This window comes from Peromyscus leucopus, chromosome 7 (assembly GCF_004664715.2).
Source record: "Peromyscus leucopus breed LL Stock chromosome 7, UCI_PerLeu_2.1, whole genome shotgun sequence".
In the NCBI taxonomy this organism is placed as follows: Eukaryota; Metazoa; Chordata; class Mammalia; order Rodentia; family Cricetidae; genus Peromyscus; species Peromyscus leucopus.
The window spans coordinates 47145180-47173093 of NC_051069.1; the positions used below are offsets into that span (position 1 = coordinate 47145180).

The 27914-nt window shown below is 40.7% G+C and overlaps 1 protein-coding gene and 1 pseudogene across 2 annotated transcripts in view; both read left to right on the forward strand.

The window, feature by feature from the left end:
* Tbx20 (T-box transcription factor 20) overlaps positions 1–27914 on the forward strand; it is a 61518-nt gene that overhangs the window by 22995 nt on the left and 10609 nt on the right. For both annotated transcript variants that reach the window (XM_028872567.2, XM_028872568.2), the window contains exon 6: positions 1663–1739. In XM_028872567.2, the coding sequence (XP_028728400.1) occupies positions 1663–1739 (77 nt within the window). The remainder of the gene's footprint in view (positions 1–1662; positions 1740–27914) is intronic.
* Positions 23699–27840, forward strand: LOC119088341 (annotated as a pseudogene).

Sequence of the window (27914 nt, forward strand, 5' to 3'; positions counted from 1 at the left end):
TATTTGTCTAGCATACTTCCCTCCTGTTTACCAGTATCCATAATTTTGCTAAAAAGGAACGTCACTATTCTTTTGCTGCTCTCCAGTGGATGTTCTGAGCAGTTACCCTCAAGGCTCCCAATCGTCACAAGCTCCTTCTGTGGCCTGCCAGTGCTGGAGGTAGAGAAGAGTGTCCGTCTGTGAGATAGAGGCCATGTTAAGGGAGGTAAAAGCTTCTTTGCGGCCTTGCAAATTCAGTTCACATTGAGAATACTTTAAAAAGAAAATGACAACATTTTTTGTGGTAAAAGAGAAACTCGAGGCATTGAATTTTGCAAACCGCCCGATCAGTTTTTTTTCCCAAATAGTACTTGTTATAAAACTTTGTTTTATAAATAAATAATAGTTATTTTTATAAATTTTATAGTTATCATATAAAACATGTTTTAATTGTTTTCTCTTCAGTGTGAAACAGGAGGACATCCCACACTCCCTTTTCCCTGCTCAGAATATTTTGTGTGTTTCCCTCCAAAGATGAATTTGTATTCCAAATTTGATCTTACGAGCTCAGACCCTCTTGGAAGGCTTTCTTGCTAGTAATTCAGTTAGGAACAGGCTGTATTGGGTCCTTGTGCTCACTGTGACTGTTCATCAGATGAGGGCACAGGCTTGCTTATTTGGGAGGTTCCTTTCAGTGCTGACAGGAATCGCTATTTCGAGTCTCTTCTCCTCAGTGCTTCCTCTGGTTTTTGCTTCACAGCCTGGTGTGTTTTTCCTCAGAGGTGTGGTACCCAGGGTCTAATGGGGCTTCGTGTGTTAATAGTAATACTTTAAGATTTATAAATTCTGGCCGGGCGGTGGTGGCGCACGCCTTTAATCCCAGCACTCGGGAGGCAGAGGCAGGCGGATCTCTGTGAGTTCGAGGCCAGCCTGGTCTCCAAAGCGAGTTCCAGGAAAGGCGCAAAGCTACACAGAGAAACCCTGTCTTGAAAAACCAAAAAAAAAAAAAAAAAAAAAAAGATTTATAAATTCCGAAGTGTAGACACTTGATGTTGGAGACAGATTCTTACTAGAAAGTAACTGTTTCTCCATAAGCATAGTTACACAAGTGATGTTAAACCAAGGCTGACAAAGTGACTGTTTTGATTCTCTCTTAGTCAGAGGGAAAGGATAAGGGCAGTAAATTGATATTCTGAGAGCTTCATATCCTGTATTCATGTCAGTATCAGTACAGTATTGAACATGGGCTATTATTGGGCATTTAATCTTCTTGTCTATTACAGTATATATTTAACTGCTCAAAAAGCTATGAGATGCTTCCATACATAAGACAGCATCATTTGCTTTCATTTGTCACCCTCCCCACACACATTCTACACAGTTCTCCCATCGAGGTAGTTCCCCCTTCCCCAGTTGAGTCCTAGCCTTACCCTAGCATTTTAAATACTTCACAATCTAGTTTCGTGTCCACCCTTGCCGGAAAGGCCACCAAACCTTCGCTCTCGCAGCCATGACCCAGTACCCCTGTGAACTTGTCCCTCAAGTCACTTCTCATGATGCTTGCAGACATGACTGTATTACTGGGATCTGTGGGAAATGAAAAAAAAAAAAAAAAACCTATTTCTGATGCTGTTCTTTGACCTTGGAAATGAGATTGTTTTGTACCCATTCCTTCCTTCCCAGATAACCAAGCTGAAAATAGACAGCAATCCGTTTGCCAAAGGATTCCGGGACTCCTCCAGGCTCACTGACATTGAGAGGTAATGAGAATTTTCTGCTTGCTCTTTTGTCCAGATAAGATTCAAGAGTGGGTTGTAAGAACATGTGCCTTTTAATGCCAATGAAGCGTGGTCTTGCAGTATGGTAGTTTCCATCGCAGTCTTGCCGTATGGTAGTTTCCATCGTCTCTACACCTTCCCTTCCAACCAAAACCCTGTCACTGTACAGCTCCTAAGTCTTGAGTGTGGCTCCTGCTGAATCTCATTAATGCTTGGTTCCCCAGCAAAAAGGTTTGTTTGATATGGACACATAGGCCATTGTAAATCATTGGGTTTTGCTGTGACCAGAGAGTGGCTCCTAGTTATAACTGAACATTGTCTTACTGAGCAGCGCTCTGCAGGGAAGTGGACACTTTATAGCCCTTTGCTGTCAGAAGGGGATGCATTTGTCAACACAAGGAATAGAGGGGCATTTTGGAACCTTGAAACAAGGAGATGTCATTTCATGTCACACAGTTTTATCTGTAGAGTAGACTGCTAACATTAATAGGAATAATAAATATCAAGTCTGAGGACTGGTAAGCAGACAAGAAACAGTCATGCCTGTGAAACTTAGCCCATTCACAGTGATAGTTGCTCATTGTCATTTGAGACCATTGGGGGATTGAGAGCCATAGTTATCAGCCCATTTTGAATGCTGAAATGTTTTTTTTTTTTCAAGAAGATTTTGACCCAATTGTTTATTTATACTCTTTATACACAGTAAATTTCTATCCTTCATCTCTATACTAGGTCTGATATGTTTGCTGATGGGTGGAACACCTCATAGCTACCAGCCCCATTATGTATTGTCTCTGAATACCTTTGTGTGACTCTCCTGTCAACTGCCACACATTTCTGCTTTCCTTTTTATTGCCTACCACATGGGTACATCTGACCTTGGCACTTCTGGCCAACCTGTCTCGGCAACTCAAATGAAAGGTTAATTATGTTTTATCAACTTCTGATGGATTCTTCTTAAACCTGCCAAAGTGGCAGAGCATGAAATGGTGGTATAATTGGAGGGAATGAATGTAGAGGCTGTGTAGGGAGCCGGAGAGTTGGAGTAAAAAAGATGAACTTCTGGAGAGTCTGACTCCAGACTAATTTAATTTCTTTAGGTGGTCAGAGGTGGTGAAGCTAGGGACAAACCTTAGGCTGCTGGATGGACATCTATTGCCTAAGTTTCAGAGAGAAGGTTGGTTGGAGAATTGTGGATGGTGACATTTATAAAAGTGCAAAACTGTTTCTGAGTCTCTCATCTTGGACTAACCTTGCATCTAACCCTTTACACCCTATCTGGGGAACTTTGAATGGTCTCTGTCAACTGATCTTAGAATAAAAATAGCCCTGCAGTTGTATGCGTGCTCATGAGATAGGAGCCCGGCCTGGCTGCCCTTTAGAACAGCAGATTTGATAATGCATGTGGCCACATTTTCCACTTATTAAATAAGCGTTCTGATGTGGGAGCACTCACTTGTATGTGAAGCTAAGTGGCCTGCGATGGTCCTAAGGCCAAGAGAGCACTCTGATGTGACCAGCTGAAAGTTTGCAAGATGACCTAAGTGGTGTGAAACTGGCCAAGGTTTTGGATTTCATTTCCAGGTATTTAAGCCTGAATTTTTCCTAAATAGCCTTTGGGGATGGGACAAATCAGATCAATTGATCTTTAGAGACCTAAAGAAATTAAATTAGTCTGGAGTCAGTTACTGCACTAAACCATGGAGTAATTGAATTGTTCCCTGTAACTGATTGAAAACAGCCCTATCTGTAACAATCCTGGGAGCTTTTCTTCATAAGAGATCTGAGAGGAAAACACATTTTTTTATGACATGATGAAAGATACTACATTTTTCTAACCTAACTGAATATGATGTAATAAATATGTGACTTTAATGATTTCAAGTTTCCTGTTCTAGATTTATAACTTACTGTGTAGGACAACCAACCCAAAATACCTTCAGGATGGGACCTGTGTGCTTAGACCTCAGTGTGGCCTTGTTGTGACTGTCAGCTCTGGGTGCTTCATGAGACATCACGGTTGTCCTGGATCTGGGTTTAGCAGGCTCTACTTAGCTGGATGTGTCCCATCCGCCCTCCACGTGCAACCTCGTTGTGCAGGGTCAGAGTTCTCCTGATCTGTAAAAGAAAACTCGTGTCCTTATCAGGAAGAGAAGCACTTGTCCAGCGGACAGTTAAGAAGCACACTAGAAAGCCTGAAGGGATGGCTTCGTGGAATGAATTTCTAGCCATTTAGACCAGGGAAGAATTGTTGCTGGTTCTGTGTAGTCAGTAGCCGAGGACAGCCTCCTGCCCTATGGTGTTCTCCACCTCCCTCTCTTTTCGGGTAGCTTCCTAGACACACAAAAGCTCAGTGCTGCTTCTGAGGAAGAGAAGATACCAGGAAAAGATTTAGGATATTTTCTTCAAAATTAAGGGCTTTTGTTAGCCTCTTTCCTTTGACAAAAAGTTACTGCTCAACTGTGGAGACAAACAAAATGTGGATAAGGCAGGAAGGAACAGGAAAGGGACAGCCGACTTCCATACCTGTGCATTTTCCTGGGTTCTTCGCTATGAGGGCATTAGTCGCCAAATACCATTTTTAACCATTTTCCTATAGATATATCTACCTTATAATTTTTTAATAATTATCTTATGTTTTCATTTTCTATCACACTTTTAGTTGTTCAGGGTTCTTATATTTTTTTTCCCATTATGAACAATGCCAGGAAGAAAATGCTCTTTCTTTCTTTCTTTCTTTCTTTCTTTCTTTCTTTCTTTCTTTCTTTCTTTCTTTCTTTCTTTCTTTTCTTTTCTTTTCTTTTTTTTTTTTGAGACAGGGTTTCTCTGTATAGCCTTGTGCCTTTTCTGGATCTCGCTCTGTAGACCAGGCTGGCCTTGAACTCACAAAGATCCACCTGCCTCTGCCTCCTGAGTGCTGGGATTAAAGGTGTGTGCCACCACCACCCAGCGAGAAAGTGTTATTTCTTTACATGTATTCTTCATTATGTTCATAGGATAAGTAACCACAGCTAAAAATGCTGGGGGAAAACATGTACTTTTATTAATTTTTCTGCTATATTGCTATTTTATGTCAATTTTTTGTGGAAAGAACTTAAGTGTTCAGTAATAAGAAATGATTTAATAAATTTTATAGTCATGTGACTTAGAAAACAGTGTTTAAATATATAAAATTCAAAATACCATTTTAATCATTTTTAAGCATGCTATTCTGTAACATTAAGTAGATTCATAATGTCATGCAACCATCACCTCTATCCTTTTCCAGAATGTTCTCAGTATCACAAAGAGATGGTATGCTCAGGCCCTTCCCTCTTCTTTCTCCTTCTGGCCCAAACCCTTGGTTGCCCCCATGTTAGTTTCTGTCTATGTGAATCTGCCTATTAATTATCTCTTGTAAGTGGCCAGGTACATGTTCTCAAATATGTCTAACACAGCCAAGTTTTTTTCAAAAAAGATCATCTGGGCATTAAGAAAAAAGAAGAAAGATTGACTGCCCATATATTTGGGCCGTGTCAAAAATGATGGTCATCGTTTCATTTTTGCTAATATGATGGGATAAATACAAATTTTCTTTTAAGAATTGGCCTATTTATTTCTTGAACTCATTTTTTTTATTGTCTGTCTCTTAGCAACCCATGAAAACCATTTACATATCACAAATACCCTTTAAGGAACAAAGGGTTTGTTTTAGCCCACGGTTCAAGGTACAGTCCATTCCTATTAGGTAGGAATCAAGGCAGCAGGACATTGAGGCGGCTGGTCACATCATATCCAGTACCGGGAAGCAGAGACTGATGGATGCTTGCTTCTGCTCAATTCCCTTCTCTATGCATGCAGCCCATAGTCCCAGCCAGGGAGTGGAGCCATCCACGGGATGTGGATATTCCCACCTCAATTAATACAGTCAACTCATTTGTCCCCCACATGCTTATCACAGGCCATTTTCCCGTGAGATTCTTGATTCTCCAGGTTGACAGCATGAATCATCACATTTTCTTCTACTTTACTATTTAAGTAATTTTTTGATAGAAACATCTTTTATTTGGGTAACATGTCCTTAAACAGGTCAGTGAGTAAAATAGATTCTACAGGAGTATGGTTCTATGCACAGCCCTGCCCCCACAAAAAAATAATATTGGAGGGGTCTGCCTCCCTGCTCCTCAGAACTATTTGCATTTTTGACTCATTCAAATATTTGTTTTGATATGATATAAAAGAGACATATTACTTTATATTTTTTTCTATACCATATACTACCTATACATCAATTTTTTATTTAATTATGAGTCTCCCTTGATTGTTTATCTAATTCTTTTTAAAATTTAATTAACATTTTTTCATTTATTTTACATACCATTTTTCATATATTTTACATAGTTCCTCCCTCTTCCATCTACTCCCCTCCCCATCTTCTCCTCCTCAGTCTTCATTCAGAAAGGGGCAGACCTCCCATGGACTTGAACAAAGCATGGCACATTAAGTTGAGGTAGGATCCTCCCTCCCCCCTCCCCCCCACCATAAAAGCTGGATGAGGTAATCCAGCACGGGGAACAGGTTCTTAAAAGGAAGCTAAGTGCCAGAGACAGGTCCTGAACTCACTGCTGGGAGCCTTACAAACAGACTAAGCTACACAACTGTCACACACATGCAGAGGGCCAAGGTTGGTTCTCGGCAGGCTCCCTAATTCAGGTCCAGAGTCCATGAGCTCCCATGAGCTCAGGTCAGCTGTCTCTGTTGATTTTCCGGTCATGACCTTGACCTCCCCTGGCTTGTACATACCCTCTTCCCTTTCTCCAGCAGGACTCCACAGAGCTTGACTGTGGATCTCTGCATCTTCTTCCATCAGTCACTGGATGAAAGCTTTCTGATGACTATTAGGGTAGTTACCAATCCGATTACAGCAGATGGCCAGTTTGGGCACCTTCTTTACTATTGTTAGGGGTCATATCTGGGGTCATCCTTGTGGATTCTTGGGAGTTTCCCTGGCACCAGGTTTCTCTCTAACCCCAAAATGTGCTCCTCCATCAAGATATCTCTTTTGTCTCTTTCATTACTCTCCCCTTCCATCCTGCTCCCAACCCACCTCCTGTACCCAGCCCACATAACCAACTCCCTCAAGTTCCCATCCCCCCATCCTCCCCATCCCCATTTACCCAGGAGATCTCTTCTATTTCCCCTTCCCAGGGAAATCCATGCATCCCTATTTAGGTCCTCCTTGTATTTCTCTGGGGCTGTGGATTGTAGTTTGGTTATCCTATACTTTACTCCTAATATCCACTTATGAGTGAGCATATACCATGTTTGTCTTTCTGGGTCTTGGTTACCTCACTCAAGATTTTTTTTTTTCTAGTCCCATCCAGGTCATTGTTTTTTTTTTTTTTTGTTTGTTTGTTTTGTTTTACAGCTGAGTAATAATACTCCATTGTATAAATGTACCACATTTTCCTTATCAGTTCTTCAGTTGATGGGCATGTAGGTTGTTTCCAGGCTCTGGTTATTATGAACAGTACTGCTATGGACATAGTTGAGCAAGTGTCCAGACAAAGTTAAGCATATGTCCTTATGGTATGATTGAGCATCTTTTGGTTATATGCCCAAAATAGGTATAGCTAGGTCTTGAGGTAGATTCCCAATTTTTCTTTCTTTCACAACTTTCTGAGAAACTGCCATATTGATTTCCAAAGTGACTGTACAAGTTTGTACTCCCAACAACAGTGGAGGAGTGTTCCCCTTACTCCGTATCCTCTCCAACATAAGCTGTCATCAGTGTTTTTGATCTTAGCCATTCTGACAGATATAAGATAGTAGTTTACCTAATTCTTATCTATACTATGTCTTGCAGTCTTTCAAGTTGTTGCATTTGTCCTTTGCATAAATTGATAACGTTTGTAAACACTCTAAGTCTGAGATGTCAAATCTCCTTTTTCTTCTTGTTGTCAAACTTTCTTGATGCTTTATGATGCATCTGCATCCAGTCTTCAGAAGCATTTGGCTAATCTTCCCCCCAAAATGCCAGAGGGATTTTGTTTTTATTTCTGTTGAACTTATATACAAGTTTTTAGGAGAGAATTGATGTGTTTATAGTATAAGAAGTTCCTTTCAGGACTACTCATGTTTACTTGTTTAATAAAATGTCCTCTTACACTGGAAGGCATTTTGGTATTTTCAGGTTTTCAAATCCCACATTTGTTTTCTTAGACACATACTTGGCTCTATGAAGCTGCAACATTCAGTGCAACAGGTACTGGTTCAGGGTAGCTAGTGAAAATTTGAAGGGAGGCTATTCCAATCCTGAATTTAGAAACAAAAGTAGAAGAACCCCTCCCCCATCCATCTGAACTTCACTTTAAAGCCTTAGTAAACAAAATGAAAAGATCTTGTTAATAGTTCACAATATTCATTAGCTTTTAAAATAATTTGGGTTATTGGATTAAATAAAATCTATTTTATTGCTTATTTATGTGACCCTAGACTATTATAGAATTACATATGTGGCTAGCATTTCATTCCACTAGAAAGTACTATATTAAAGAGTTTTCATGAGATATGGTTTGCTGTGGCAAGTAGAATTTTAAATTAAAAATCTGACTGGTCTTGTTTATGAAAATGATCAAATTCCTCATATCTTTTGTGTTTTGACACTGTAGTGAACACAAAAGTTAGTTTAATAGATTCTAATATTTGTTGGTTTTCCAATTAGATTGCTGCATAGTCTATAAGAGATAATAATTTTATCTTTGATAGTTATGCATTTAAATCAGTCTCTTTCTTTATGACAATGACTAAAGTATATTGTTGACAAATAAAATCCCTGGCATTCTTTTCTTCCCTTCCTTCATTTGGACTGCTTCTGGGTCTTCCTGTGTGTAATTTCTGTTGGCTGTGCTTCAGATGGGTGTTCCTTATTACCCAAACCCAGTGAGCACCAATGACCGAGTGAGAAGTTCCTGTTCAGTCAACACTGATTGAGTTTATATTCAATGTTCTTTTTAGAATCTGTTGAGTTGAATTAAAATTATTTTTCCACTTTTACACATTAATATGGTTTATTATTCTCATATCACCTGTTGAAGCATCATCTTATTTCTGGAATAATTCCCATTTGGATTTTATGTTTCTTTGGAAATATATTGTCAGACTTTAGTTATTTATATTTTATTTAAGACTTTTTGTTAATAAGGTAAGACTTTGGGGCTGGAGAGATGGCTCAGTGGTTAAGAGCACTGACTGCTCTTCTAGAGGGCCCGAGTTCAACTCCCAGCAACCACATGGTGGCTCACAACCATCTATGATGAGATCTAGTGCCCTCTTCTGGCCTGCAGGCAAAACATGCAGTCAGAATACTGAGTACATAATAAATAAATATTTAAAAAGGAAAAAAATGCAAAAAAAAAAAAAAAATAAGGTAAGACTTTGTTCCTCTTTCTTTGGCCCTTTCAGATTTTCTTCATTATCACTATCAGATTCAATTTGCTCAATGGAAATATAATGTTTCCTTTCCTTTTGTTTTTGGATTTAGTTTAAATAGAAAAGAAATAACTGTTTATTTGAATAGTTTATCAGGCTGGCACAAATACCGGATACAGTATTTTTTTTGAGGGTATCACTTCTTTATCAAAATTCCTAGTTTGTTCCACAAGTTATAGCTAACCACAGATGGACTTGGTCTCATTTGGGGCCTTTGCCTTGACTTCAACTTCTTCTAGCCATGCGTGTACCCTCTTTTAATATTTCCTTCAGATGCCCTTTGATTTTTAGGAGAAGTCATGGTAGGAACACACTCTCCTCTCTTTCTTTAACATACAAACATCCTGACATTTCTTTAAGACAAAAATAACCATCTCCTGATTTCATTGCCTAGGTTTTTTTTTTTTGTTGTTGTTGTTGTTCCTTTCTTGACTTCTTAGAATTGCATATACTTTCTTCAATTCCTTCCTTCTCTTTCTTGTGCCCTGTCTTGTGGAAATTCACTTACTCCTACTGCCCCACACTCCTACTCCCCCACTGTCCACCTTTACCTGCTTGCCTGTGACCCACCGACTGCCAGCCCAGCTTCCAGTCCTCAGCCTGCTTGCACATTAGCAAATGCAGCACATCTGTCCATCCCCTTCCCGGGCTTCCACAGCCTCTCCCTCCTCTGGTTTCTCATTAGACCTGTGGGCTCTTCTTCCTCTACCTCCCTCCTGCTCCGTCCTCATTGTCTCCTCTGTAGCAGCCATGTGATACAGACCTTAGATATTCCATCTTTCCTTCTGAGACGGCACATGCTTCCCGGGAGGTCTGTCCCAGATCGAGGCCAACTCTACAGAGCTTGTTTGATTCCCTCCAGATTTACACATTTAACTGGCTATTGCTTTTCTTTTTCCCTCTCTGCTGAAAGCACCTCAGATTTCACACACCTAAAACTGAATGTGCTACCACCGGCCTGCACACTGCTCTCCCCTCACTGCTCCTGATTCAGCCATGACTGAATCTTCCCCATGCTCTGGCCAAACAACTCGGGGGGTGGTGTCACCCTGACTCATCTTTTTCTGTCTTCAAACAGTTGATGACTCTTATCACTTAATCATTCAGAATACATCACAGAGCCCCAACCACCTGCCATCCTGCTTACCACCACACAGATGGAGCCATGATCCTCCTTTTCTTAGATTATTACATTAATATTCTATCTGATATGCTTGCTTCCACCCTTTCTGTCCTTCTGTCTGTTTTCAACAGAGCAATTGGAAGGACTTTATCAGTGACAGGAAGCTAGGTTGCCTCACCCCTGTGCACAGTTCTCTAGTTACTCATCGAAGGTCCAGAGAGTTCTACCCAGTGTCCCAGTGAGTGCGCTGTCCCTCTCTTGCCATTTGCTGTAGACACTCTGGCCTCTTGTCTTTCTTCCAGCGTGCCCAGGCTAACACCCTCCACCCTTCCCTTCTACCAACATTGTACTTACTGCCCTCATGTCTGAATGATGTAAGCCTTTGTATTGTGTTTCTAATGTCTTCAGAACCTAGAGTATTATTAACACTCAAGTATTGCTGTCAAGTTGTCCTGTTGATGAAGTGTCCTTAAAAAATATCATTCAGTATGTCTGGAAAATGTGTGACAGTCTTTGCTTTCTCTTTGTTAGACCTCTGTAAGTCAGTGACAACTGATATGTATGGTACTTCTCTGAGCTGAGTCTGTGTCCTGTGTAGGCCAGCTGTTAGAGTCTGTGTCCTGTGTAGGTCAGCTGTTAGAGTCTGTGTCCTGTGTAGGACAGCTGTTACAGAGTCTGTGTCCTGTGTAGGACAGCTGTTAGTCTGTGTCCTGTGTAGGCCAGCTGTTAGTCTGTGTCCTGTGTAGGCCAGCTGTTAGTCTGTGTCCTGTGTGGGACAGCTGTTACAGAGTCTGTGTCCTGTGTAGGACAGCTGTTACAGAGTCTGTGTCCTGTGTAGGCCAGCTGTTAGTCTGTGTCCTGTGTAGGCCAGCTGTTAGTCTGTGTCCTGTGTAGGCCAGCTGTTAGTCTGTGTCCTGTGTGGGACAGCTGTTACAGAGTCTGTGTCCTGTGTAGGACAGCTGTTACAGAGTCTGTGTCCTGTGTAAGCCAGCTGTTAGTCTGTGTCCTGTGTAGGCCAGCTGTTAGTCTGTGTCCTGTGTAGGCCAGCTGTTAGTCTGTGTCCTGTGTAGGCCAGCTGTTAGTCTGTGTCCTGTGTGGGACAGCTGTTACAGAGTCTGTGTCCTGTGTAGGCCAGCTGTTAGTCTGTGTCCTGTGTAGGCCAGCTGTTAGTCTGTGTCCTGTGTAGGCCAGCTGTTAGTCTGTGTCCTGTGTAGGCCAGCTGTTAGTCTGTGTCCTGTGTGGGACAGCTGTTAGTCTGTGTCCTGTGTGGGACAGCTGTTACAGAGTCTGTGTCCTGTGTGGGACAGCTGTTACAGAGTCTGTGTCCTGTGTAGGCCAGCTGTTAGTCTGTGTCCTGTGTGGGACAGCTGTTTGTCTGTGTCCTGTGTAGGACAGCTGCTTGCTTCACTATGTGTTGCTATGTTACTTTGTTACTGTTTTACTTTGTTAGTTTGTTAGTACTGTAACAGGATCACTCCACTTGTGCTAAGCAGTGAGTTACATACTAGCAACTTGAATTTCTATTACTCTTCAAAACAGTCACTTACTAGGAAGCTTATCTCTATTTTATAGATGTGACAAATAAAGCTGAGTGAGATTGAAACACTGTCATTATTCACATGACTTGTGACAGCTGAGCATAAAGCCCATTTAGTTTGTCAGAAACCAAGGTTGCCTGAGCAAGCTATGCCAGCAATGTAGATAGACTGTTTGTCTTTCCATAGTCAGGACTTATCACCAATAAATGCACAAGCTCCATCATTTCTTAGGCTTTAACTCACCAAAGAGTCTTGAGTTCACTTATTGGAGAAGTACAAACTCTTTATTCTAACCTTGATGAACAATATCACAGACATTCAGGTCACACATTACACTTCACACAATGATACTGGAGTGAGAGAATGGATAAGGAAGGGGTAATATCATATCAGGACTCAAGAGATCCTTGATGAAAGTGAAGGCAGAGTTGGAAGAGTTATGAAGGTGGTCACATAAGAGTTGTTGAACCCAGCCACAGGATGTTCAAGGGCAGGGATGTCAGGGGAGATGTCAGGTGAGGGCTGTCAGGTGAGGGCTGTCAGGTGAGATGTCAGGTGAGGGCTGTCAGGTGAGATGTCAGGTGAGGGCTGTCAGGTGAGGGCTGTCAGGTGAGATGTCAGGTGAGGGCTGTCAGGTGAGGAGCTTTCATTCCTGTGCCTTCTTTGCCTTCCTTGCTTTTATAACACATTAACAGCAATCTTTTCAGTCTTAACTCTTCTCGTACTTATTTCTTCCACCCTCTTTCCGGCTCCTGGAATTGGATTCATTTGACTCTCAGTTGCTACCAAACATACAATGAATGGTTCTGAAGGCTATGGATATCCTCTTCTTTGTGAATTGTGTTATTAATTCATGTTTCTGTGACAAAGTATCCAAGAACACTTATGTGGATGGGGATTAATTTTTTAGTTCACAATTTCAGACCATGGTTGTCAGGCTACGTCACTTTGGATCACAGATAAAGTAGAATGTCATAGCTCTGGGAATCTGTGGTAGAGGAGGCTCTTCACCCCATGCCTCTTGGTTTTCATGAAGGAGGAGGGCAAGGTATACTTTTCAAAAGCAGTGCCCTAGTGACCTACTTCCTTTAGTGAGGCCTCACCATAGTAACCCATTCAGCTAGAAACTCCTCAATGGACTATCCATTTATGAGAACAGGATCCTTATGAACTATTAAACTTCCAATAACAACAGTAGTTGGGGGGGTCAAACCTTTATTACATCAGCCTTTGGGGCCATTTAAAAATCCAAGACATAATAGGAGTTCTAGTATGTCTGTTATGTATGAACCTGACCTTGATGAAGGTCATGGTCTTTTCCTCGGAACTCTTTCAATCTTCCCTTTACATGTGTGCTGTGTGACACAGTTCATGGAGAGACATGAACAAATGACTGCTCATCTTAGATGAGAACTGATGACAAAACTTGGATATAAACAAAGTCCAATTTGCTGAACCAGTCAATTTTATTGGAGTTACTTACAGGAGTGAGTGAGGGGTAACTTATAGGTTACTTATAATGATTCAATGACAAATGCATCATGAAATTCCCACCTCAGCATGGGCTGAATCTCTGCCTCCTTTAAGCTGCTTGGTTTATCTGAGAGCCTCTCCCAGCTGTCCTTACAGTCTTATATGGGGAGGGAGGATCTTGGTGCATCTGGTTAGCTTCAGGGACTTCCTGAAGTGTTTGAATTGTTTACTTCCTGGGTTTTATAGAGCTTCCCTGTAAGACAGGATGATTAACAGCATCTTGTGTCTTAATGAGCTTCCTTCCAGGGTGAAATGTTTTGTCTCAGAGGAAATTGCTACACAACAGCATGTCATTTAGCTTTTGTAGATAATGGGATAAAAGCTAGTGCCAAATTTACATTTTTTTTTTTTTATATAGAGAGCTTGCCTATTTCTTTCTATATAATATGTTTCTGAAGTAGTTTCTTTAACTTTAAATTTCAAACACTACTAGATATATGTCCATTGTAGACTTTTTGTTAGCATTTAAACAAGATTGTAGCCAGAAGATTTCTTGTGTCCCTGTCAGTGGTCAGGACAAATCTCTCTCATTCATGTCCCCCAAGTAAACACACAGAGGCTTATATTAATTATAACTGTGTGGCCATGGCTCAAGCTTTTAGCTAGCTAGCTCTATATCTTAAATTATCCCATAACTATTAATCTATGTATCGCCACATGTTCCATGACTTTACCTGCCTCCCGTTACATGTTGCTCCTTGAGCGGCTTGCTGGCATCTCCCCTGCTCTGTCTTCCTCCTTCCTCTCTATATGTTTGGATTTTCTGCCTGCATCTAAGCTGCCTTGCCATAGGCCAAACAGCTTTATTTATCAACCAATCATAGCAACATATATTCACAGCATACAGAAAGACATTCTCTCAGCACTTTTCCTTTCCTTTCTAAACAAAAGGAAGGTTTTAACTTTAACCTAGTAAAATTACATATAACAAAACAGTCATCAAGCAAAAATTACAGTTACAATATGTAGTCTATTTTTATTTTGCAAAATTAAAGAAAAAAATTTCTATCTATCCTATATTTGTGAGTCTACGTTTTTTTTTTAAAGTGGGTCTATGCTTCCATCTAGCAGTGTATAACCCAGAAACCTTTTTTTCCCCCTGTACTAGCAAAAGCTAAATCTGTCACAACACAGTGCACTGTGTGGTTTGGAGATGCCACTGTGTAGCAGTAGAAATACACCATGCTGCACTCAAGCTCACATACCACTGTGAACCTGCCATACTGTAGCTCAAGCCTGCAGGCTGTGGTGTCTCTGTATCAGCTTTCCTGAGAGACACAACTAGGAAGCTGCTCTTGGCTCCATTTTAGAACCCTTTAAAAAAAAAAACTCTCAGGTTTTGGGTGGAAGTTCTTGCCCCACGTTGGGCCCAATTTGTATCTAAAAGTTTTCCTGTGTCCTGCCCAGTCTGCAGCCATTCAGACCCAAGTAAACACACCTAGGCTTATATTAATTAAAACTGCTTGGCCATTAGCTCGGGCCTACCACTGACTAGCTCTTGCACTTAAACTCAGCCCATTTCTGTTTATCTATATGTTACCACGTGTTCCATGGCTTTATCTGTGCATTACATGCTGCTCCCTGGACAGCAGGTTGGTGTCTGCTCACTCAGCCTTCCTCTTCCCAGGATTCTCCTTGTCTGCTTATCCTACCTATACTTCCTGCCTGGCTACTGGCCAATCAGCATTTTATTTATCAACCAATCAGAGCAACACATATTCACAGCATACAGAGTGATATCACCTATCATAAGATTAATGTTTTGTGTTGATAGGAAATCTTAATTAAGCTCATAAAAAGTTTATTCTTGCTTTCTCATTTCTCCTCACTGTTGCTGCTTTTCATCCTTGCCCATTAATGGCTCCAGTCAGACCTTCTAACACTCCTGCTGTGCATCCACAGCATCCCTGAGTCTTCACCCTATTCCTGTCTCCTCAACTCTTCGTTCTGACTCTTGGGGTGAATTTATCAGTCTTATAGTTTATTGATTCTGCTGTCTGGTACACCTTGTATTCTGTTGACAGTTTCTACTGAGTGTCTATAAAATGTGACAATTACTATTTTATTATTTCCAAATATTTTAACAAGTTCAAAATGTTCCCATTTTATAGATCTTAACTCCTGTTTTACTCACCTAATTTTATTAAATGTCAAAATTCCAAAGTACAAACTAGAGATTTTAAACTGTATTTTCCTATTGTTTGTAGCCAAACTGTTTCAAAAGGAATTTTGTTATATTTTATTAGTAACTTTCCTTCTCTTGATTGTTCAATATATTATAATGTCCCCCTTTCAAACACATCTATAGCATAAAATGTTTGCTTACTATTAGAAATCAGGATGGATTCTGAGTAAAATCATGTGACATCTGGTTAGCTCTTCAAACTGATACTGAAGACGGGTAATCAGTTCATTGTCACTTCAGCAATGTGGAAACTTTAATTCTGTGTGGTATAGTGAAATGGATCCTATAGGTGGAAGCAGCCTTTGTATTCATGTAGCTCCCCTGTCCGCCTTGGCAGCAGAGCTCATCTGGGCTAAGCTCCAATCACTCCCAGCTAAGTGAGCATGCACCCTCCCCTAGAGATAGTCAAGATCTGGGTCAGGGATGGCACCCTTCAGGGTACCAAGTGCACTGTGACCTGAGAGTTTCTTGCTGTCTTTTTCACTCTTTTCAGGAGAGTGGAACCTGCTTCCCACCAACTAGTCTAAGCTGGAGTTTAGATGAACTGGTTTGTAGTTCTCAGGTAGCATTCCTCTTTTTTTTTTTTTAAATTACACTCATGATATTCATTAATTACACTCATGATATTAATCACATTTGTGGTATTCATAGATTACATTCGCAGTATGTATATATGTAATATATATACATATACATACACACACACACACACACACATATATATATACATACACGTGGGTGTGCCTCCCCATCTCCCTTCTTACTTGTGACTGAAATGTACAAGTATACAGTAGGCACTCTCCTTCTTTTTCTGTTTCATACACACACACACACACACACCACACACACACACACACACACACATATATATTTAATTTTAAATGCTGAATGTCATTTATTGAAGGAGGGAGGAGGTCTTAAATACAGGCTTACAGCACAATGGGAGAACCCCAGAGGGCAGAAGTTTGCTACTGATGTTTTACAATCTTGCATCTAAGCTATTAATGCCCATTATTCAGGATACACAGACAAGGAACTTCCCTTTAGCATTCAGGAGGGTGGAACCTGGCAGGGAATTAGCATAGGGAGGATATCAAGTTCAAGATCTGCAAGCAAGGCAACAGTTACCCAAAACGGAGGCCAGGGACCTACAGGTCCCCCTTTTATTAAAAAATTAGTTTCTGACTTGGGTTGCATGGGACATCAGCAGGTCACCTTATCCGTCATGGAGATGCCTGCCCAGGCCACACAGGTGCTCTGACTTAGGTTGGTGAGTGCTCCCCAGGCATTACCCATCTCTGAATACTCATTATCATACAGGCTCAATCGTGTGTGAGTTGCAGAGTTAACTGCTGCCAAAGATCTCAAAGTGGCACTGGGCTTGCAATCTGTGTGTTCGACATAGAAAAGACCCACAGAGGTCCTATCTCACCCATAGCCAGTAGGCTAAAGGCAACTGAGCCATTCCCTACCTTAATGAGCCATACTATACATTGGAGTCCCAAAAGCAACTGGAGCTTGAGTTTATAAATTTATAATTTTCAAAGCCAATCGAGATGTATGTAACTACTGAATTAAATTTATCATGCCCAATAGAATGGAAGATTAACTGTGGTAGCTACTTTTGTTGTCAGAGTCTCCACTGTGCTAGCTGCAGTAAGCAATTATGAAATGGTAATCCCAGAAACAGTAGCAGCGGTGGCCGCCATTGCTATCACAGCAACAGCGGCAGCAGCAAGTAGTATTCCTCTTTACACACTTGTGGGTGGCACATGGGTGTGCCACCCCATCTCCCTTCTTGTGACTGAAATGTGCAAGTGTACAGTAGGTACTCTCCTTTGTTTTCTGTGCTTCTCTAGCTGTGTAAGTGGGGCAGGAAATTGAATACATAAGCTTATATTACCATGTTGCTTTAAAAGCCATACCGAGAGCCTCAGAAAATGATTAGAAAGCTCCTGTACATTGAATAAAACTTCTGAATGTGAGGTTTGGACACAAGCTCAGTGAGGTACAGTAATTTTTGTTGGAACACAGTCATGTTTTTAGCTTACACATTGAATGTAGCTTCTTCTCTGCTACAACCACAGAGTTGAGTACTTGTGATGGAGACTGTAGGACCCACAGAAAAACATATTAGCTATCTAGTATGGTTTTAAGGGGCTGAGAACAGTGACAGCAAAGTGACTGTCCACCAAGAAATCGTACTTCCTTCAGGTGACCTTTTTTTCCTTTTCTCTTCACCCCCCTTTTTGAGACAGGATCACACTACAGTATTCTTCAACTCTATCTTCCCACCCCAGCCTTCTGCATATTGGCAATACAGACATGTGCCATCACTCCAGGATTGACTTTCCAGTCTTCTGGGTTAAATGAAAAGGCTTGCTGTGTTCTGAAGTCCAGGCAGTGATGGTTGCAGATATCTGTTAGCTTCCTTTTTTTGTTTTTACATTGGCAGTGAAGATGGTATTAGGGTTGTTTCAGCACTTGTGGCTTTGGCCAGAAGATGACAAGGACAGGATGAGGATGATGAGGGTGGGATGAGGATGACGAGGGTGGGATGAAGATGACAACAAGAAAGTGACAATGTGGAGGTGTGCACCTGTAAGACCTCTTAAACATTTTGAAAACCTGTGTTATTTTTGCCTGTTTTCCAGTCTTGTGCCTCAGTTATTATGAATAGCTGGAAAATAGCTTTGCTATGGTTATATATGGTTTGCTATGCGACTTTATCTCCCATGTGGCTGTGTTGGGAAGTGGTGTCTTTGAGAGGTCACAGAGTACTAGGCCATCAAGAGGGACTGATGCTTTTTTCCCCCTTCAGGTATGAGTTCTTGTTCTGGAAAGATTTGATTATCTACCTCAAGAGTGAGTGGTCCAAACCAAGTCTGTCTTCCTTGGCGTGTCCTCTTGCTTTCTTTACCACCCTACAGCCTCTCTTACCTGTGGATGCACCCTTGCCACTGGCACCCAATACTGTCACTTGATGTTGTCTGCCAAGTTAACACACAGCAGGAGGGCTTTCACCAGATGCATCTGATCTTGGCCCTAGAAAAGTGAGCACGATCTTTCTTGGATGTTTAACTTTAAAACCACAAGACAGACGAATATCTTTTCTTTGGGAAGAACCCAGCCTCAAGTCCTCTGGTCTAGCAGAGCACCATGGGGGAGGGCTTGTGAGGGAACTTGAAGGGCCTTTGAAGAATTGATACGGAAGAAATACCAATTGGTATGGAAGGAAGCAGGTGTAAAACACTCGTACATGATTAAATAATTAGAAAATCCTTTTTTTCCTCTGCTGCCATTTCTCCCTGATCTGCGGGCAGGATTTTCAGACCGGGACTCTTTGAACCTGTTGCACCTCTGTGTCTTTTACCCATAGATGACGCAACATGGGGAGGGGTAGTATCAGTCTAAACCTTCTTTTGCCATTCCTTCGTACACTAGGTTCCTTAGGATGAGCCGTCCTTTGAAGGCAGCCCAAGACTCCTTCCACACTAAGTTCTAGTGCATTCCCCAGTTCTCTTCTTCGTGTTGCTGAAAGTGTGGCTGACAGCTTTAGAGAAGGGAGGACAGTTGTGGGGAAAATACAACGTGAGGATTAGGAAGATCCCTTCCCTTCGTGGAGCTCATCCCATTCTCTGGCATGTGAGCCATTTCAAGGGAGCTCAGTGGGAGAACGGAATGGAATGGATGCCGCACTCAGGAGCCTCTCTGGCTGTCCTGCACTAGAGGCATGTCCTTGAAAGCAATCCCCTTCTGCCTGCTGCTTTAGACATGACAGTCGTTTTGCTTTAGACATAAGGTCATTTCCCCCCGCAGCTGAGACTTTCTGTAGCACCGTTGTGTGCCCTGAGCTCATCTTTGGCTTCATCCTTCTCAGTTGCGTGTGTGTGCTTTCTCCCCTGTGCTGTTGAGCTCTGAGGAGGAGTGGATGCCTTCACTCAGGGCTTCTGAAGAGGCCATGCGTGCTGTGCACTTACCAATTCAGCCCAACAGTTATTCGCCGAGCAGACAGCAGAATTAATTCTCTTACCTTCCTTAGCTCTTGAAAGAAAGCCAGTGGAATCGATTTGGGCTGAGGCACTATTGTCCACTTCATGGTTTAAAGGAGGGAACCTACCGTGGCTGGGAGAAAGCAAAAGCAACCCGAGCCTGGCAAATAACATTTTTGTGGTTTGTAACTTTGTTTGTTAAGTCCCTCAATCTTTCTTCTGTATTTTGGTTGTATTTACAAATCTATTTTGCAAAACTAATGGTGTAATGCCTGCAATGTCTGCAGTAAAGGATGCCTCACAGTTTGCCAGGATGCATTTATGGACTGAGTTCTTTGAACTTTGCCTAAGAGATTTCTAGTCAGAGCCAGGGGTTTTAGGAAACAAAACAACATATCCTTTTTTTTTTTTGGAAACACACATCTTATGTGCTTTTCAGTGGTTTATTTACTTATTTAAGTTGTTAGTGATAATACAAAACTAGAAATACATATTACTAAGGAAAATAAAACCCAGTAGGATTTAGTCAAATAAATAAAAATCAGGACTAAAAGCTTTTTAAAAGATGAGTTTAGACTTATTTGTTTTTCCAAAATGGATTACATAATATATTTCAGTTCTTAAATTAAAATTAATGGTTTATAATATATCTCAAATTGTATTATCCCAAAGTTTTCATTTATTAAATACTTTATGGAATGTACAGATATTGATGTATTATAATTTACAACATATCTGCATAAATCTTTAGTAAAATATTGTAACAAGGAGTTATTTATAAAGACATAATGAGACATGAAATAAGGGACAAATTAATGAAAAAGAAAAATTTAAATGTTTTGTTTCCTATAAATTAGATTGATTTTAATGTGTTTGACATTTTCTTTCTAAACACAAGTGTTTTGATTTGCTATTTGTTTGTTCTTGGAGAGGAGGCAGGCCTAACTTTAAAAGAGAAAGAATGAAATTGAAATGACATTTGCTTTTTACTTAATTTTCTTTCTGACTTATGAATTATAGGAAAAGTAAGGCATGGAAAGCTGTAGGGACCTGAAGTGTCGGTTTCATCTAAAATAAGTTTGCTTGTTAGAACACAGCCTTGGCATCCAACTTAGTTTTTTAATCTATACATGTTTATTGAACACCCTTGTGTCAGGTACCAACGAAGATTATATTAATCTGCACAATCGAATAATGACATTAAGAATGAGATCACATTGAAGTCTTTATTTTAGTGGTGTTAAGATGGAGCTGTAGAATAGTGAAATAATGTGTCTTCAACCCTACAGGGACAAGCTGCCAAGTTGGGCTCCAGGTTAAGCAAGCACACTGGGGCAAATGCACTCCTGAAGGCTGCCCAGAGCAGTGGCTCCCCATGTGGGGCCTCCAGCCATTGACATCTGTACCACATGGAAATATCCTACGTGCTCAGGTCACACCCCAGACCGCTGAAGCCCTAGGCCAGAGCTGACAGTCTGTTTTGAGGAGGTGTTCAAGTGACTTAGAAGCATTGCGCACTGAAGCCTCCAGAAGGAGGCACTGTCCTCCGTCTTGTTTTCCAGGAAACTAGTTAAGGAGAGGGTCATGCAAATGATCCTTAAGCTGACAAAAAGGGTGTTTAGAAAGGCAGTAAGCAAAGAAGAATGTGAGGGGAAAGGGAAGGTTTGGGGTTTTGAGCATTGAGACATAAACATTTTAGTTCCAAGAACGAAGAAAGGAAACCGTTTCCGCTTCCAGCAGGGTGTGCGGGCTTTGCTTGCTGAGACTCTGAATAAATCTTTGGAATGGTTTCTGTCTTGTGGACACTGTGCAGGGAGGCCGGAAGCACCGCCCCCATCCTCTCTGTTTTACTGTCTTCTGTCTGCTGGTGTCTCTAACAATTGTCCCAGAACTGACAGTTACAGAGCAGTCAGAAGCGACCCACTGAAGACCACCTACAGCCTTGATGCCATCCTCTGCTCAGACGGGGTTACCATTAGATCCTAGAAACACTGTTCATCCACAGCGGACTCCAAGGCCAGTCTTGCACTGTGATGCCGCAGAACCGGGCATCACAAAGTGTATACTATGTGAATCATTCATCCCCATAGCTGAACTCTACATTCTTCATGGGACAGTGTCTTAGAAACCCTTCCATGGCTTCTCAGGCTAAGCGGAGTCTTCGCTCCTTTCTTTCTGCGCATACAGGGAGTTGCTGTGAAGTAAACAGCATGGGCTGTCTACCCTTTGCGGCATCTCTGAGGAGATGGCTCTGATATGCACCGCTGTGTTCAATCACTTAAAAGGCAGTAATGCAATTAGACCATCCTTTCTATAAGAACTGCCATTGCTTTCAGTTCACTTCCAGGCCTGACACAAGTAAAGCACTCCGATAAAATCCCTTTTTTCCCCACTCCCAGGGAATAGCATAAGTAATGATAGCGGCGATCTAGCAAGGACACAATGAATGTAATGTACTTTTTATAGAAAAGCAAAATGTTTCACAAGGCAGTGATTCATTGTGTCATTTGGAAAATGAGTTTTCTTTTGTGAATGTAAAGATGCTTGAATGATGCTCTATAAAGGCACTTTTGAAGAGGCAAACACTACACGCATTTTTGGAATTTAAATGCTTACACAAGAAAGTCGTGGTAAAAGGAATATACTTTATAAATATACTGCTATATTTCCTTATGATTATTAAAAAGGAGTGTTTATCTACGCTATTTAAGCAGGTTCTTTCCCTTATGTACAAATAATGACCCAATTCTTTAAAATTTTATTTTAAATATGAATGTTATGACTCATGACACAAACTTAAAAGACAATTTTGTTGTATTTTTTGATTGCCATTTCGTGATGGGGTTGTTCGGACTTTCTTCTTAGTGACCTAACTTACCCTAAGAAGAGTTCCGTTCTGATATTACAGTATGTTGAGGCCTTAATAAGTGTTATTAGCTCTGGAGGCTGCTAGCTTCAACAGTACCAGAGTGCTGTCTGTAATGATTAAACCCATCCTGTTTATTATTTTTTATTAACATGTACTAATTATCTATATTAAGCTGGCTTCAGTGTTGTGTTTGAATACATGCATAACACATACACACAGACCCCCCCGCCCCCACACACAGATTAAATCCAGTTCTCTATTATTTACCATCCTGTGCTCCTACTTCCCAACCTCTAATCGTTACCACCTCCCGTCAGATCCTTTTTCTTCTGTTTACTGCCACACATGAAAGAGCTCACAGCACTTGTGTTTCCATAGCCAAGATGTCACTTAACATCATGTCCTCTAGTTCCATCGTTTTGCTGAAAACAGATCAGCTGTCATTTCCCCTCATGACGGCATACTATACTACCATGAATATATATACCACATTTCTCTCTCCTCTCTTTCCCTCCACTCCCTCCTCTCTCTCTTTTCATCATCCTCCTTTAAGAGGCAGATATTTTTATATTTTATTTACTAATAACTCCACAATTTCTATACTATATTGTTCATGGTAATGATTCTATATATATGCACATATATGTGTGTGCTCGCATTTGTATGTTTATTTGCTTGAACACGTGACTGAACCTGTGAGGCAAATATTTAGTTCTCCAATTTACAAAGACAGGTTAGGGAAGTAATAAAGCAAGGATTGAAAGTGTTGTAGGTAGGCCATCACCTCATGGATTCATTCATCCAGCCAATGACTGGCATTTAAGTTTATGGCATTTCCAATGTAACATGTAGCCTCCTGTGTCTTTTATGTTGATATAAAAGCTGATATGATGATTATTATTATTTTGTTAATTCATTATAATAACTCCCAGAAATGCTAGTGTTGGACATCAGTTCTTTTCTGTGCTGCCACTGGTAAGCTGAGTCACATGATGTTTTTATACTTCATAATTATTTTTGAATAAATAATATATACATCAAGAGTTCAAAACTTAGAGAAGAGTGCTTGGTGAAAAGTTTCTTCTCATGCATTCCTAATCTTTCCTTCTTGTTGGAATTACCGGGGAAGTTCTGCCAGTTACTGAGGCCAGTGCTTCACCCCGGAAGCTGTGACTGAGTTGATCTCGGAGTCCTGCTGGGTTTTGAGGTTCTTAGGAGGGCATCATGAGGAACACTGCTCCCAGAAGAGCTGTGCAGCAAGGGCCAGAAACAGATAAAGCACAGAAAACATTTTTTTAATGACACTGGGACTGAAGCAACAAAAGGCAGCATAGTTATGGAAGATAAAGCAATAAAGAGAGGGAGTGATGCTCAGTGCAACGCTCTTTAGAGTGTTCAGACCATGGCATGGGGAGAGAGAAAGGGAGGATTCTTGAGGAGTCAGAGCGGAAGAGTCCTATGATGGAGACTTCAGAGGATATCTGAGGGAGAGGGAGACATGAAGGTTTAAGGAAAAGAAACTCAGAGATCTAGAAAGAGTTTTTCTCGGGCGTTTGGAAAGTTGCTAAGCACAAATAATGTGAAGGGATTTCCAGAATGGGGAGGAAGCAGAAGGGATGAACAACAGTAGTATTTACACCGGGGAGGAGTTCTGCTTGACAGGACAACAGGCAAAGTTCCTGAAGGATTTGTTTCGTGAATGAAGGGAAAAACAGCCCTTGATTAGGTACAGTCCTACCTGATACAGCCTTGGAAGAAAAGTTGCAAAGTATTTCCAACTAATATAGCCAAATCCCACAGCAAAGTTTCAGAGTATGTACAGGAATATTAGGATATGCAATACCTGGCAAGATCAGTTCAGAATGCCTGGTGTCTAGGCCAAGTCTAAACACCAGTGCAGAAGGAAAGGGACCAGGTGTGTAAATAGATGAAAGAATACGTCTGACCATGAGGACAAATTAGCTGAAAATATTGCAAAAATCATGTAGATATTATAATCAACAAAGATAATCAGATCGTTGTCATGACTATATTTCATATATGAAGAAAGTTAGACGTGCGGAAGATGAAAAGATCTAATCAAGTTCTGAGAATGAAAGTGACTATTTACAAAGTCAAGTATAGACTGAGTGGGACTAAGGGCAGACTAGACACTGCCGACGACAAGATGTGTGAAACTGAGGACAGAGTGACAGAAACTATCCAAAGTGAAAGAGAGCAAAGAGACAACTTGGAAAACAAAAAGACCTTCGAGAGGCACTATCTATGTGTAACCAGACACCATGGAAGGTCACGGAGGATGGGGAAAGAGATGCAGTCTTCCCAAATTTAACACCAATTAAATACACAATCCAAAAGGTCCAACAAGGCCGAGCTCAAGAAGCGTGAGGAAAGAGTGAGAGTTACATCATAATCAAATGGCTGGAAATCAATGATGAAAGGAAACAATGGGAGCGCTGAGGGGATTACAGACATTACATCAGAGGAACAGAGCTAAGGACGATGACAACAATGGCTGACTTCTAGTGAGTAAGGCACTGTCTTAGAAGAACTGAGGGGAAATGTCTGTCAGCTAGAGTTATAACAGCCACCAAAATGACTCCTTAAAAGAAAAAGAAAAAGAAAGCTTGTCTTCCAGACACATGAAAGCTGACAACTTCATCACCATCAAGTTGCTGTTTAGATAGAAAGGAAGTTCTTCAGGCTGAAGTGATTGTGCTAGGTCCCATTCTGGATCTCCAGGATGAAACGAAGACTGGCAGAAATGCAAAGGACATGGAAATTGCAAAGTATTTCCAACTAATATAACCAAGAGTTTACATATCATTTAAATCTTTAAGAGACATAAAGTATAGAATGGAATTTATAAAACATACAGTTTTTAAAAGACCGAGATAAACCTCGAAGGGGTAAATTAAATATATAGCTGCAAGTTTTTTAGGTGCTGGGGACTAGTAAGATTCTTCTGCTCTTCACTTCAAGAAAGATTGTGACAAATTAAATATTTACCATAAATGTGGAGACAGTCAGTAAAATAACAGAAGGAAGCTTTAAATGCTAAACAAGAAAAGGAAATCAGAGGGACTATGAAGCTGTGACTTTAAGGGAAAGAAGAAAAGGGTAAAGAACAGCTGAGAATAAACAGGAGCAGAAGAGCAACAACAGACAATAAACAAAGAAACACCAACCAAACAAAAACAGCAAAGCAGCAGACCAAAGAAGCCACCCTTGGCCAGCCAGGAGCATCTCTGCATGCATGCTAAGCACCCTCATCCAAAGGCAGAGGCTCTTGCTCTGGACTGACACTCACAAAAACATGTGAAGTCATAAAGGGATGAGTTGAAAGTAAATAATAGAAAACAAGTGTAACAGGTTAACACTGAAAGAAGATTAAGCTAGCTGGGCAAGATGGCACAAGCCTCAAGTTCCAGCAGGTAGGAAGCAGAGGAAGGTGGTTTGGGAGTTCTAGGACATCCTGGGTTGATTACATAAAACCTTGTCTCAAAAAGAAAAAAATAAACAAAGAAAAAGAGGAAAACTAGAGTAGCCATATTAACATCAAAGTAGGTTTGACTGAGACAAAATGTCAGCTCGTTCTCAGAAGCACGCTCTATTATACCTGTTTATACATCCAATATCAGAACTCCGGATCTGGCAAGGACTACAAGGGAAACAGATGACCAACCAACCAGAGTTGGAAGTTTCAATGCCCCTCTCTCAATAGTTGACTGAGTAAGTAGGCAAAAAATGAGGAGTCAGAGTAATTGAACAACTCTATTAACCAGCCCGACCCAGTTTATATTTAGAAAGCACCCCCTTCTACAGTAGTGAAATACATCTTCTGTATGACACAGAACAGTTACCATGGTAACTGAGATCTGTAAAACGAGGCTCAATAAAGTAAAAGATTTGTGAGTCTTGTGAAATCTGCCTCTGACAATAAAGGAACAGTATGAGAAATCATTAACATGAAGATATCTTGACAAGTCCTTAAAGTCTGTAACTGTATAGCAGATATACATGAGGAAAACATCGAGAGAGTTAGAAAATATTTTGGACTGACGGAAAAGGGAAACATGTGGGATGCTGTTAAAACACTACCGAGTAGTATAGTCTTTATTAGAAATGAAGAGATGTCTAAGGCCAATGACCCACATCTCCAATCAAAGAAACTAGGAAAAGAAGAACAAATCGGATTCAAAGTAGAAGGAAAAACATTAGAGCTCTCAGCAGCATCATGGTAGTTAGCAAGAACAAGTGCCCGATGAAGATCGGCAAGAAGGGAGCCAAGAAGAAAGTGGTTGAAACATTTTTTGAAGAAAGATTCACATGATGTGAAAGCTTCGGCTGTGTTCAATGTTAGAAACGTTGGAAAAACACTAATCACAAGGACTCAAGGAACCAAAATTGCATCTAATGGCCTCAAGGGTCATGTGTTTGAAGCAAGCCTTGCTTATCTACAGAATGACAAAGTTGCATTTAAAAAATTCAAGCTAATTATTGAGGCAGTTCAGGGCAAAAACTGTCTGACTAACTTCCATGGCTTGGATCTTACCTGGCACAAAATGTGTTCCATGGTCAAAAAGTGGCAGACCATGATTGAAGCTCACATTGATGTCAAGACAACTGATGGTTATTTGCTCTGTCTGTTCTGTGTTAGTTTCACTAAAAAAAAAATGGAACAACCTGGTCCACAAGACCTCCTATGTATAGCACCAGCAGATCTGCCAGATCCAGAAGAAGATGATGGAAATTATGACTTGAGAAGTACAAACAAATGACTTGAAGGAAATGGTTAATAAATTGATTCCAGACAACATAGACATAGAAAAGGTTTGCCAGTCTATTTATCCTCTTTACGATGTCTTCATTAGAAAAGTAAAAATACTGAAGAAACCCAAGTTTTAATTGGGAAAACTCATGGAGCTCCATGGTGAAGGTGGTAGATCTGGAAAAATTACTGGTGATGAGACAGGAGCTGAAAATGAATGAGCTGATGGATATGAACTACCAGTCCAAGAATCTGTTTGAAATCCAGATTTTTAATAGTGACAGATAAAAAGTCTTATTTGTGGAGAAAAAAAAGAGGGGGAGAAAAACAGTGGAACATTAATGCAGAGATTAATAAAATTGGCACTCCTCCAGTCAAACTGAACAGAAAGAAAACACAATTCACATTATTAAGCATTATTAAGGGAACAACACCACTGGTGAGTCTGCACAATCTCTAATCTATAAGACCTACATGAAGTATTGTCCAGAACAGGTTGGTCTATGATAGTGATTTTCAACTTGTGGGTTGTGACCCTTTGGGGGTTGAGTGATCCTTTCATAGGGATCACCTAAGACCATCAGAAAACACAGATATTTACATTACAATTCATAACAGTAGAAAATTACAGTTATGAAGTGGCAATGAAAATAATTTTATGGTTGGGGTCACCACA